At 36.3% G+C, this 14,151-nt stretch overlaps 1 protein-coding gene across 8 annotated transcripts in view; it reads left to right on the forward strand.

Moving 5' to 3' along the window:
- Nucleotides 1-14,151, forward strand: part of STS (steroid sulfatase (microsomal), isozyme S) — a 111,732-nt gene that overhangs the window by 39,023 nt on the left and 58,558 nt on the right. For all 8 annotated transcript variants that reach the window (XM_017737109.1, XM_017737112.1, XM_008635882.2 and 5 more), the window contains one exon: nt 6,417-6,553. In XM_017737109.1, the coding sequence (XP_017592598.1) occupies nt 6,417-6,553 (137 nt within the window). The remainder of the gene's footprint in view (nt 1-6,416; nt 6,554-14,151) is intronic.

Genomic DNA, 14,151 nt, shown 5'->3' on the forward strand with positions numbered 1-14,151 from the left:
GGCGAGGGGCCCTGCTGAACCCGCTCTCTGTGAACAGAGAAAGAGTGGTGGGTGTTGTGATGGCTGGAAGCTCTTTGGGCACAAGGATGACAAAATGGTAAGAGTTTCTGATTTGTAGCAAAATAAGGAGAGGGGTCTTTAGAACTACTGCCTCGGACTGCTGGATGGCAGACTTGGATTGTGATTCTATATAACTATTAGAATTCGTATTTTTAAAGTCTTGTAATTTCTTCACAGTGTGTAGCTACTTTGGTCTGTTTTTTGGAGAGGTGGTATTGTATTTTATCTTCCTTTGTCCAGTGCATGCATATTACAATTTTTGTTTGTTCCTCAAGAGACTGAAAAAGACCAAATACAAAATTCACTGCCCAAAAATGGCACAGAAGAATGTATGCAATTGCAAATGTCAGATCTGGTGTGTGAAAACAGGTAGTAATTTAGTTGCTTACCCTAATTGTGAGTGGGCAGGTCAGCTCTGTGTATGTTAATTCTAATGCTCTTTTGGTATTACAGTGTATTTGAAAGTCAAATGGATGCTAATTATTTCATGTTAAATTCAATGTGGTTGTCACTCATACATCTTCAGCATGCCCTTCAATGACCAGCTGCACAGAAAATCCAATTTTGCAAAATGCCAGAGTCCGGTTTCTAAGGTATCAGAAATTAACAACACAAAAGTACCATCCGTGATACAGAATACCTCTCTGACAAATTTCTATAGCTGATCACAATTAATAAAATTTTCACAATGTCTAATGAAATCTACTTTCTGGAAAACAGTATTTAAATACAAACATGATTATATTTAAAAGCTGTGGTGAAGGTGAATTTGAAGAATTTTCTTGCCTAGTTTTACCAGTAATAGATTACATAAGCATAATTTTCAAAATTTTATGATAACAGTTAATAAATTGTAAATTTTCTCTTTATCTATTCTATTTTAGTCCTTGAAACACTGTTGCAACACCTATTCAAATTTTTTTGTTATCTACTCTAGGAGACTGTGATTTAGAGTTTTTCCGTATATCACTAAGTCTTAAGATCTAGCAGTTGTCATGTTGTACTGGAGTTAGAGTTCTGAAATCAACTGTTTTTATGAATCCTACAAGAATGTTCCTTATAGCTTACAGCAAAATAAAAATTATAGAGAAAAGTTTGCATATCTCTGTATATATATAATGTATATATGCACATATATTAAAAAGTGTAGTAACTTGGATCTTCATGCCTTTTCTCTCAGACCTCTGATTGTGCCTTTTGAACAAGAAAATAGGAAAAAGGTGTGAGTTCATGCAGGGCTTTACTAAATCTTTAGATCATTTGAGAATGATTAGGGACCTCACTAGTTCTCCAATGAGTGGCAGACTGAATTGACAGTGGTACACTTCTAAAACAGAAGTAGAACTGTATACTGGACTCCAAAGTTTCAAGGATGAGAGGGTTCAGTAATGAGTATAATTTGTACTAGATGAGAAATTTCCTTTTTTTCTCCATGCTTACAAAAATGTTCTTTAGGAGGGGGAGAAAAAAGGTTATATAGAAAGGAAATAGAAACATGTGAGTTGTTTACCTTAAGCATTTAAAAGAAGCAATGAAGGCATGAAATTGGAGAGGCAGAAGTGTCTTGTATATTGGCATGGAAGAATTATTTCAAAAATGCAGATATAGTAGTAACAAATCTTACTTTTAATATCTACTAGAAAGAATCAGATTTTCTATATATTTACATTTTCCCGCCTCTCTCTGTTGCATTTTCAACACCTGGTTCTGATAAGTTACTCCCAGGTGGTCTGGAGTTCTCTTTCTGATATTGAAAATAATTGAAAATACAACACCTGTGTTTGAAGGTGTGTTTTTTTAAGAGCAGGGCAGAAACATTAATTCATGGATTCATTCAGACTAACAAGAATTTTAGCATGGTTAGCAGTTGAAACAAAACAAAATCCAGCATGTAGAACAAAGTCCTGCTTTGATACAAGTAAGCCAAAAGTTGGCTTTTCCTCCTGGAGGAACAAGAAGGTTTAATGACATGCGTTCAGCCAGTCCTAGCACAAAGAGCACTGTCTTACTGGTGATCTAATCTGGCATCCATGGGGGAAAAGCACTAATGAATTTACCCACTTGGGGGGAAACTGAATAAGAACTTTTTTAGTAAAAGGAAAATCACAGGAAAGGAAATGTTATGTTTCCATCTGCTTGTGTTGACACACTGTTGCTTCATCTAGAGTACTGTTTCTAGGTGTGCAGTGCTCAGCACAAGAAAGATGTGGACCTCTTAGAGTGGATCCTCAGGAGGGTCAAGGAGGTGATGAGTGGGATGAAACTCCTTTCCTGAGAGGACAGGCTGAAAATACTGAGGTTGTTCAGCATGGAGGAGGCTCAAGAGAGACCTCACTGCAGCCTTACAGTACCTTAAGGGGGCTTATAAAAGGAGGGAGAGGGACTTTTTGTAAGGATAGATAGTGACAGGTGATAGTTTTAAACTGAAAGGGGGCAGGTTTAGACTAGGTATTATGACGAAATTCTTCACTCAGAGGGTGATGAAGCACTGGGACAGGTAGAACAGTTGTGGATGCCCCATCCCTGGAAGTGTTCAAGGATTACCTGCTGGTCATGGTGGTTTTGGTGAAGCTCGGGATACAGTTGGCTTTATGGGCTGCAAGCACATATTTTGCCAGCTAATGTAGAGTTTCTTGTCAACCGACACCCCAAGTCCTTCTCAGGTCTGCTCTCAATCCATTCTTCATCCAGCCTGCATTTGTGCTTGGGATTGACATGACTCAGGTGCAGGCCTTTGCACTTGGACTTGTTGGACTTCATTAAATTCTCATGGGCCAAACTCTCGAGCTTGTCCGGGTGCCTCTGGGTGGTGTCTCTTCCCTGCAATGTGTCAGCTGCACCACATCGGTCCACAGAAAAGCAAACAACTGCCCAAGGAGTTTTCAAAGCATCGAGCATTTGGAGCAGATTTTCAGGAAAAAAGTTAAAAGACTTGTGTTTGAAGCACAGTCAGATTAGTTTTAATTGCTCTCTCACTTTAAAGCTGTGTTTTACAGCTCAAGCCTGAGCTGAATCCTTAAGTAGTATAAAGACACCTCACAATAAAAAAGACAAACCCGGTACTTTGCAATGCAGAGGAGTCACAAGCATGATGCTTTAAGATGTTTTCAAGATCCATTAAAAACACCCTGAAGAATATCTTATGTCAGATGTATGTAATCTCTCTAGCTACTTGATAAATTGAAAAAAGCTGTGTGACTCATGTGAGGATAAAAGATCTCAAATCTTTTGAAACGGAGATTCTCTGTGTTTGGGCTGTGTAAAAGATAGTGGGAATACATTTTTGAAAGAGCTGTTTATTGAAGTGGTTTAGGAGTTAAGCTGTTACTGTCAAATTTCTCTCCTGCCTACTAGCTGGTATTGTCATTCCATCTTCAAGGTCAGAGTAAAGGTATTCAGTTATGATTCTCCTCATAGAGTTTTGGCAGGAGATAAATAGCTGTCTCTGATCTTTTAAAGGATATTAATAGGTGAGACACTTCTATACCTGACAGCAAGCTGTCAATCAAAATCTGTCAATTTTAGTTGGAAAAAAGAGAATGATGTAGTGCCCTTCCATATCAATCATTGATTTGATGACTCTTCATGAAAGTTAGATCTTTGTGTGAGCTCAACAAACAACAAACAAAACAAACTACAAAAAACTTGAGTCATTACGTCTTGAAAATAGCATTTGTAGTGGAGACTATTGATACTCACTCTTAGCAAAACAGGTAGGCAGTTATGAGAATGCAGTATCTCTATGGCATTAGAACAAGGAAGTTTGCATGAAAACTAGCTTTTGCTTGCAGTATTGAAAGTATAAAATAATTTATTGTGGTGTGTCCTGGTTTGAGATGAAATGAACATCCTCTGATAGAAGGCAGGTTACAGCCATCCCTCTACCACCCAAGTTCAGAAAGAATTTTCCTCAGGGGAAAATCAAAAAAACCCTATTTATTTAACAAGCAAAAGTGCACACAGGCACGGGAAAAAAAGGATAATGCTAAATAATGAAACCTCTCACTATGGAGAGAACCTGGGTAGATTTCAGTCTTTTGTGGGTGTGGCTTTCTCCTCTCCGGAGCTGGGGTTTGGTGTGGGTCCCTCCAGGCCTCAGTGGAAAGGCCTCCCAGGGAAGTTCTGATGTTCTGGTGTTCTGAACAGTTCCAGAAGAGAAGAAGAAGAAGCCAAAGTCCCAGGGCTCCATACTTTAGCTAATGAACAAGAAACAAGCTAAAAAGCAAAAGGAATGAAACTCTCTTCCCTGCTTCAGAAGTGGAGGTGCTGGGCAGGAGAAGCCAGTGAGCTTATCTGTGTTTTGAACACAGCGCCAAACGAATTCCACTGGCTCTCCCTGCTCTCCCTTAGCTAGCTTTAAAGGCACAGAGAGGCAAAGGATTCATGTCTGGACATAGAGCAGACGATAGGGGATACACATCATAAAGTCACCCCAAGACATGGTGTTTTATCTAGAACTTGTATATTAATCTCAACTCAGTGAACTGTGTTTAAGGAAAAAGTCAACAGATACAACAGATAATCCCAGGCATTAAAAAATTGTAAGTTTAAACCAAAAATCATCTGCCTTGCAGTAAAGTTCTCTAATGAAAGGTCAGTATTACATTTATATATATATTAAATATGTAACTTCTAAGTATATATCTTTTATTTTACTTCAATTGGTGGTATTTGCAGCCTTTTTAATTGACTCAGGAATCTCCTATTATTTGTTCCTAAAACTGTGAAAAGTTCTCACATGTATGACTTTTCAAATAGAAACAAACAACTTTGTGGGAAGTGGTTTTTTATGAAAAACATTGTCTTAAATTTTTTTGGATCAGTATTTTTTATTAGTAAGGTAATACAGGATAAATGCATAAATATTTGTAAGAGAATTAAAATATTTTTTACCCATTTTCCACATGAAGAAAGTTGTATTTATTCTGGGTTTCTTAAAAAAAAAAAAGAAATTTTTTGTGAAGAAAAATTCCCCACCAGAAACACACTCATCAAGTGAGTAATATGGATAAAAATTTCCTATTTTGTATTTATGTACTACTGTAGATGCCAGGAGAAAAAAACTTTAACCATGCAACTTGAGCAAAAACAGATCCAACCACGGAGGGAGGAAAAATGGATCATAAATATACTAGATTAAATGTAATTATTTTTCTTTGAGAGGAGAGTATCGATATCAGATGAATCTCTTTTACTAAAAGACTTTGTTTTCAAGTTCTAAAGGTTAGAATTTTTTTGTTAATTTTAAAGAAATGTTTTTTATGAGCTTGCCTGTATTGTGCCTCCCCTCTTTAAAGTGTGGATGGATCAACTGCTTGAGGAAATATATAGTCTCCCTTTGATGTTGACATGAATCACAGGTATTATCCACCACAGTTTGCTGAGGGAAAATATGATAAATAAAACTAAAAATAGTCTATAATTAGCTGTGTGCTTTAAGGTGAGATCCAGACAAGTTTTTTGGGTAGTGCTTTTGTGGTTCAGCTGATATTTACAATATGCATAATGCACTGCAAATGCTGTTAGAGCATATAGCAGTAAATTTGGCTAGTACGGCACAATTTTAAATAAAGTACTATAAATAATGCATAAGGAGAAGTACTTGTTTGAGCTGTGCTTTCACAGCCTGCTGGAACTGATCATAAATACTGTGTTGACAGATCACATGAACAGCAAAATTTACTGAGAGTCTACTTATTGCACTCTTTCTTCTGTATCTGTTTAGGAAATAGAAGACAATGGAAACTGTTCATTACCTTGAGAAGAAAAATTTTAAATCAGTATATACTTTGAGGTTATGTACAGTCACATGCATACACACACAGAGCTTTAAAAGAGCAGAGATTTGGTCATATACACTTAGTCCAGCATAAAGACCCAGGTCTTCATAATAGTGCAGTTGATCAGCTTCCACGGGACTTTGTGAGGAAGGACATTGTGTTTTATGTAGATATTTAGTTCTGAGGGTATGTTTTTGAAGAGCAGTTGTATTCAGATTTTTAAATATATACTTGTAAAATGAAGAGGGGTGTTTGTATTCAGAAACTGCTAGATTCCTGCCTTTAAACAAGTCTTCTTTCAATATATATAGCAAATAATAATTATCTAGATTTTGTCACTTCTTTTTGCTTTCATTTCAGTAAAAGAATGGCATTTATACTGTGCGTATGATTGTTCAGAATTACCCTGTAATCAATTACACTATTCCTTTTCACCTTTTTTTTGGTGTTTGTTTGTTTATGGGGGGACAGGGAACCTTTTTTTTTTTTTAACTCTACTGTAGAAAGATTTATTTGTAGAAATTTTATTATAGAATATGCTAAGGATTTGTGGGTTTGGTTTGTTTTGTTTTCCAGGAACACTGATGCACCATTTCTTCTTGTCCTGTCTTATCTTCATGTCCATACTGCTTTATATGCTTCAGAAAATTTCAAAGGAAAGAGCAAGCATGGTTTATATGGTGATGCAGTGGAGGAAATGGACTGGAGTGTAGGTATGTTACATTTGCTTCTAATAGCAGTGGAGGGAATTCATGGTGGCTTGTGCTCATGTTCACCAAATTCAGACCAGCAATTTGTGTCTACAGTATATCTGTCATAAAAGCACAATAATCTGAGCTTTTGCAATACCTACTTTATTGCCAAATCTATTGTGTCCTACAAAAGCCCATTCCCTTCTTTGACTGTGAAGGTGGTCTATACAGCATGGACTTAGCAGAGGTGTGGACATTTACCTGTGGACTTTTGAAGTTGGTAGTTAAATCCAACCCTCTGAGCTTCTGGGTGCATCTGGCCTGTTCAAACTATCCTTATAAAACAACATATTAATTCAAAAAGTTACCATATGATATCAGTATCAAAATATTTTCAAATGAAGTGACATAATATGCACTGTTGGCAAAACTAATTTTCTAATTATTTCAGTGAGTTCTCTGAATTGCTGAAATCACTAAGGTGAGGTCCACTTCTATTTATGAAAAATATTCAAAACCAATGAATTTGCCTGTCAGCGCCTTCCATTCTCTTTGAGGTTGGAATGCAATTGGTCCCTACATCTTTCAACAGGCTTCCTGTATCTCTAGATGTATTAAAGTGTTTCTTTGATTCCAGGGATAATCACCTGTGAAAACAAGTAACAAGTTCATATTTGTAAACAATCATATTGATAAAAGCAGTATTATAATAGGTAAAGATGACTTTACCGTCCTCCTTCCTGTATACCCCAAGTTATTCTCTTCCCAATACAAGTCAGTAAAAATTAGCTTTCTTGAAGAAAACTTTCTGACTAAGTTGCTGTAAACAGATATTTAACTTTGGTGCATACATAAATTATGCTAGCATATACAGTTAGACATGTATTTCTTTGCATATTTTGTATCAAGAAGTCTAGTTGCAGAAACAGTGGGCAAAAGGCAGCACAGCATACTTAGTGATTTGTAATGTACTTATTGCAGTATTTGCAGGAATGGGGAAAACCTTTATGGGAAACTGTGATGTGCTTAGGAAGGGTTTTCAATGTAGGAGGTAACAGAACAATATTCTTTTGTACATCAGGTTTTGTAAAGAGAGCAGGTTTTATTCCAGTTCTGTCAACCCGCAATCCTTACTTCTATCAGTGGCCACCAGCATTTGAGTACTTGCACTAGATAAAAGAATGTGTGTGTTATCATTTCTGTTTGCATCCACATTGTAGCAATCTACTGAGTATTAGCTGGTTTTACTGTCTGTGTTTGATTTTACTGTTCCTTTTTTTCTGCTGTGCAATATTTAGCTTATTCCAGCCTAATTGGTTATTTGCTTTTGCCATTACATTTTTCTGTTTCCTTGCTGCCCCAGAGAGTGCCTCTAGGGCTTAAACAGCAAGTTGGAAAGCAGGGTACCTGACATGTTGCTGTTTCAGGCTATTTAGTGATGCAGAGATGGTAACAGATTGAAAACCACTGCTCTTTTCTAGAATGACCACAGGCTCTTAGGAGATGTGTCAAATAAACCAAACTGTAGGACAGAAGCATGGTATTTTAAAAGCTGGAATAAATCAGTGATACAAATTTAATTGTGATAATATAGGAATTTAGCACAAACTTAGAGGAGATACACAACATTCCTCGTGTATTGTCCTTTCCTGTTCATTACAGGAGCATCAAGGACAGTAGGGCTAGCTTAATCCGGAAACAGATTCACAACTGTCATTTACTAGTAAAAAAGTAACAAATTATTTTTCAGTTGGGATCTGGTTACTCAGTTTTGCTTATGTCTTGTAAGATCTCACTGATGAGAGATGGCATATTTGCTCCAGGAGGTAGAAGATGTGTTTAGTTTCTGTGCTACTTTTTCCTCCACTATTAGCCTGATGAAAAAAAGTTACGGCTGTTATTTCCAAATGAATCTCAAGGAATAATATAGCTTTTCTCTTTTTTTCAGTTGAAGGGAGTACTTATTTCCATTAACCTCCACTGAAAATTCCAGTCTTAATGCATCAGCTATGTCAGAGAAAGTAGATTGATTCACTGTACTGCTGATGTCAGTAACCAGTATGTTCTTGCAAATGCCTCTGAAGATGTTACAGTAGAAAAGTTAAAAAAAAAAATGGTCTAGAAAAGATGAAAAAGATGTAAGATTTTCAGAAATGGAGGTTTTGTCATTCACTTGACAGAAATTACTATTTATGCATAGATGAGTGTAACTTGCAAAAGCAATAAGAACAAAATAGCACAAATATAACAATATGCTGCAAGACTTTCCAAGAAAAGACAACACAGCATATGAAGAAAAAATGAGTGCATAGAAAATTACATTATAGAACAACATCAGAAATCTTTGACCTTTGGTAGGAAAAATACACCAGCTTTAACTCAGTTCTGAAAGAAATTTACAGTGTGTTTTGTGCTGACTGAAACATTTTGTGGAAGACCTTTGTGGATGGCTTAAAAAAAAAGAGTAGAAAAGAGTAGAAGTTGCAAGCAGAAGTTAGGACTGCCAGGTAGCTGTGATGAAAAAGATGTAAAGATTGAAGAATGAAATGCAACTGAAATATTTTTCCTCATTTGAGAGATCAGATGGAATCAGAAAGACTTTAAGTGCCATTTTCAAGAGAGAAAGCAAAAGTTTTTCTCTTAAGATGGAAAAGTCCATTCAAGACTCAGAATTATAAATGTGAAACAATTCCATTTTCATTTGTTTATTTATTGAGAATCAATACCAATCATGCTAGGAGGAGAAAAGCCCAAAAGACACATGAATAAAATACTTCTTTGAATATTTCATGTTTGCGACTTGTTAAACCAATACTGAAGAGTATTATTGCAATCCATGTCAAAAATCCAAAATACATAGCCTCTTGATAAGGTTTGCGACCATGTATGTCTATTGCTTTTGCAAACTGATGTGTGTGTATAACAGAATTCAATGTTGAAAGCATTCACAGTTATAATGTCACTGCATGTGACATGCCTTAGAGAATTATTCTCTGGCTAATAACATTAATTTTTCTTTCAATGTAGGTTAAGCACCTTATTAATGCTGTTAATTATAGCTCATATGAGAGCAGATGAAATAATCTTACAGTCTAAAAATGGAAAAAGAAATGATGAATGAATTGATGAATGCACTATCATCCTTTTCTTCCTTCCTCTATTCCCTTTTTTCATTCCTTCATTCCTGATTGAGTATAGGAAGAAAAATGGATATGTTCAGAAATTGTTTTTGATGTAAATTGCATTACACTAATTTAATCCAAACAGAGCACTGCAAAGAGTTTTGGAGCCCCCTGTAGACTTGCATACAAGCTGTGTGAAGACACACTAATCCAACACCACTTTTACAAATGGCTGTTTATTGTTCTGTTAGCAGTAGCAGAACTACATATCAGGTCTTCTTCCTTTGTAGGATAATCACAACTGAAAGGTTTAGATGTAAAAAAGTCTCAGAAATTTTAGTCTGGCACAGGCTAGGTAACTGTAAAGTGGGGGCCTTGTCTGGATATCTTTATTATATGAATACCCTGAAAGCTGAAAAAACATAACTGCCTCTCTACCATGATCTTTTGACCTGTCTTAGGATCAAGTTAATATTACAAGAAAATATTGCAGTCATCCAATGTGAAAGGAAAGGAAAGGAAAGGAAAGGAAAGGAAAGGAAAGGAAAGGAAAGGAAAGGAAAGGAAAGGAAAGGAAAGGAAAGGAAAGGAAAGGAAAGGAAAGGAATCCCAAAGAATCTTACATGTAAAGTTTATTTGAAATATCTTAGAAGGTTTTATAGAAATTTATAGGAAGGGTATAGTTCAATATGTTCCCAGTACCAGAGGGATAGAGAGCTACTGACCAATGTCCAGCAAAGGGTTACGAGACTAGAGCATTTTTTAAGAGAAAAAGCTGGGAGAGCTGGGACTGAAGCCCTATTCAGCCTGGTGAAGAGAGTATCCTCTTAACCTATATAAATACCTGAAGGGAGGGTGCAAAGAGGACGGACGCAGGATCTTTGCATTGGTGCCCAGTGGCAAGAAGAAATGGGCAAAAACTGAAACATGCGAGGTTTCCTCTGAACATCAGGGCAAACTTTTCTACTCTGAGGATGATCACACACTAACACAGGTTGCCATAGAGGTGGTGGAGTCTGGAGATGGTCCAGGGCTCCAAGTAGCCCTGTTTAAGCAGCAGGCTTGGGCAAGGTAACCTCCAGAGGTCCCTTCCAACATCAGTTATTCTGTGAGATGCTGGAGAAAACAAAAAAAGCTGTTCAACAAAGTCAAATCATATTTGAAACAAAATCAAATACAACCTTTAAAAGTCAGTGTAGAAGAACAAAGGAACTCTGAAGCAAACAGAAGCAAGATACTGTCATGACACTCTCCTCCTCTTCTCTAGTGTGACCCCACCTGGAGTAATGCATCCAGGTCTGGAGGAGAGCCGCAGAAGTGGTCAGAGGTCTGGAAACATTCTCCTCTGAAGAAAGGCTGAAAGAGCTGAGGTTCTTTAGCTTGGGGAGCTGAGATTGTTTAGCCTCGGGAAGGAAAGGCTTCAGGGAGATGTTATTGGTGCCTTTCAGTGTATAAAGAGGGGCTATAAAAAAGGTGGACTTGTTGCCATTGCCTATATTGACAAGACAAGGGGCAAGGGTTTTAAACTGGAAGAGGGCAGGTTTAGGTTAGCTATTCGAAAGTAATTGTTTGTGATGAGGTCAATGAGACACTGGGGGGTTGCACAGAGAAGCTGTGGATGCCCCATCACTGGCAGTGTTCAGGGTCAGGTTGTACAGGGCTCTGAACAATGTGGCAGGGATGTTGGACTAGATGATCTTTGAAGGTCCCTTCTAACCCAAACCATTTTGTGATTCTGTATTACTATAGTGATTGACAAATTTTGAGGATGCTAATGACATCTTAAATGGATTTTCCTCATAAGGAAATAACAACCCATAACCTTTTTTTCTAACTAGAAGTAACTGTAATTAAACCTTAGATATCTGAGGAAATTGAACCTTACATGAGGAACATTTATGACTTACTGAAGCATTTGCAATACTCTGCAACATGACTCTCTGGGGCAATATGTGGCCTATTCTAAAATGCAGCAGGGCAGGTGTAAAGTATACTTCACTGAGGAAGGCCAGCTGGGGTACAGTCCAGGAGGACTAACTGAAATGCCACTTTTCACACTGTTTTTCTTTGATTCCTCTGTTATCATGATTAAGAATTGGCTATAAATATGTATCTTCACATAGCACTTTCAAAGGGGAAGAGAAGGGCAGAAGCTCCACCAAGCCAACTCTAGACTTTAGTGAAAAACATCTAATTTATTTATTCCCTAATGAGATTTCCTAGTGTTGTAAAAGAGATTATATCAATAATATGTGCAGGATTAAGCTGTGGCTCCTAATCTCTATATCACCCAATTGTGAGATGATGAAAACTAAATTCTTACATACCTTTTATCTGATGAATTTGTGCCTGTTTAAATAGTTAATATGCTAAATATGTGAACTTGATCACATCCTCTACTTTTAATCTTTCTCCTACTCTGGAATGATGTGAATCAATGGTCTAAGTGAAAACCATTCCAATTTAATATAAACTATTTTTAATGACCCCTGTGGCATCTTTCTCTGTTTTGGTAATAGATGTACCACCACTTCATTAATAGATAGAAAGAATGCTTTCAGAAAAAAAACAAATATTACTTTGGAAAATGTAATATATTTAGGAGACTGAAAACTGAACTATGTCCAAAAGACTCATAGGAATTCTTTCTCTGATGGAAGTAACACAGTCTAATGCATTCACAAAGCAAAGAGAAAAAGAAGTAATGTTTTTCTCTTTTTAAAGTAATTGTTTTAAACTTACAAGACTTTAAGCTCTTAAAGCTGACTTATTATTTTTAATTACAAAGTAATTAAAATTTAATTTTAATATTTATTTCAATCTATTCTGGCCTGAACTTACATTCCTACAGTTTGGATGTTTGGGGTTTTTTGGGGGTTTTGTGGAGTTTTTTAATGTTCTTTCCAATCCTGAACAGTAACTATAGTCCTTCTGGTAAACAGCATAGTATTATTAAATTTCATCAGAAATAAATATTTCTTCTTTTACATATAATTGTTAGTGGTTGTTATTTTGAATTCTCACATCTTTTGTATACTTTGAACCTCTATGTAAAACCCTATTCTATAAGGAACAACCTAAAAATGTACCATGAATCTTCTGAGAATTCTGAATTATATTAAAAATCAAAATAATCATTATTTATAATATGAGTGGGAATAAAGGAATAAATTCATATTGCTTTGACAAAAAAATGAGTGACCTATCCTTAATTTTTTTTTTCTCAAGAAAAAATCCTGTACACTGAGATAAGTCTAATTTATCATGGCTTTTCACCTCATGTAGTCATTTGTAACAGTGCAACATCGATTTAAAAGATAAGCAAAGGAGAATGATGCTACATGATCAGAAGCAGCAGATAAGAACTGATCTTATCCAGCTACTATGAATGTGACATAATGTTGGCTGAGCCTGAAAACTTGAAGATAAAACTAAAAATCTGAAAATGGATGCCTGATGCTGATGGTGCATTCCTTGACCTTGCTTTTCTGAATGTATACTGGTATACATCTCAAATCTATAAGGTTTAATGTAGGTTGATTTTATTATCATAAAAGATGTTCAGCCAGCACCTCTGAGGAAGAAGGTATTCAGCCAATACAGGTACTCTGTGACTAGGATAAAATTTTCCCACTCCGTCTTGCCATTCTGCTCTTATCCTAGCATTAAGACTGTTTCTTCAGCTAAGACAGTAGTTAAGCTCTTGAAGCACATTCACTCATTAGGTCACATCTGGGAAAATTGTCAATATGGGTGCAGATTAAAGACATTTGTGGTTCTGCCTTTTATGATATGGATGCTTTCCAGTTGCAATCTGTTCTAAAACCCAAACCCATTTCATATGTCACTAAGCAGCAATGACTTTCAGTCACTACTGCATGGGACCAAATTTAAGAAGTGACTAGGTGATGAAAGACTCCCATTTCCACTGATAAGCCTCCTGATCTACCTAATCCTCCTTAAGTACAGTTTCCTCTTTCTATATCACATCTTTGTATACAGCAAAGCTCCTTCCCAGAACATTATTTACAAGATTACAAGGCACACCTTAAGCAGCCATTTCTGTAGCACTTCTTAATCAGTCATGTTCAAATAATGCCTTACTACTCCATGGTGGAAAAATTCAGTGTAATGCAGTTTGTGCTAGTAGTGCTGTGTGGTTCAAAATTTGGTGCCAGCTTCTGAAGAGGTTTCATTTGCATCTGATATTGCAGAAGTTAAATTTTCAGGACAAGATGTGGTAGTGCATTGTGCATTTTTTTTTTTTACAAAAACGTAATCATGTAATGTTCAAAAATGTAAAGGCTTTCTGTAAATTATGAAGCTCTTAAAATTTGCTCTAATACAAAACCAGTAAAATAACATTGTGTTAGATCAAAACGCTGTAATTGGTGAAAAAAAAAATTAGCATTACTCTTAGACAAGCTAATTTCCATTAGGAAGAGAAAGCTCAAAGCTTGCTTTAGATAAACTAGAAATAAGAAAATCCTGATGACT

This window comes from Corvus brachyrhynchos, unplaced genomic scaffold (assembly GCF_000691975.1).
Source record: "Corvus brachyrhynchos isolate BGI_N302 unplaced genomic scaffold, ASM69197v1 scaffold83, whole genome shotgun sequence".
Classification (NCBI taxonomy): domain Eukaryota; kingdom Metazoa; phylum Chordata; class Aves; order Passeriformes; family Corvidae; genus Corvus; species Corvus brachyrhynchos.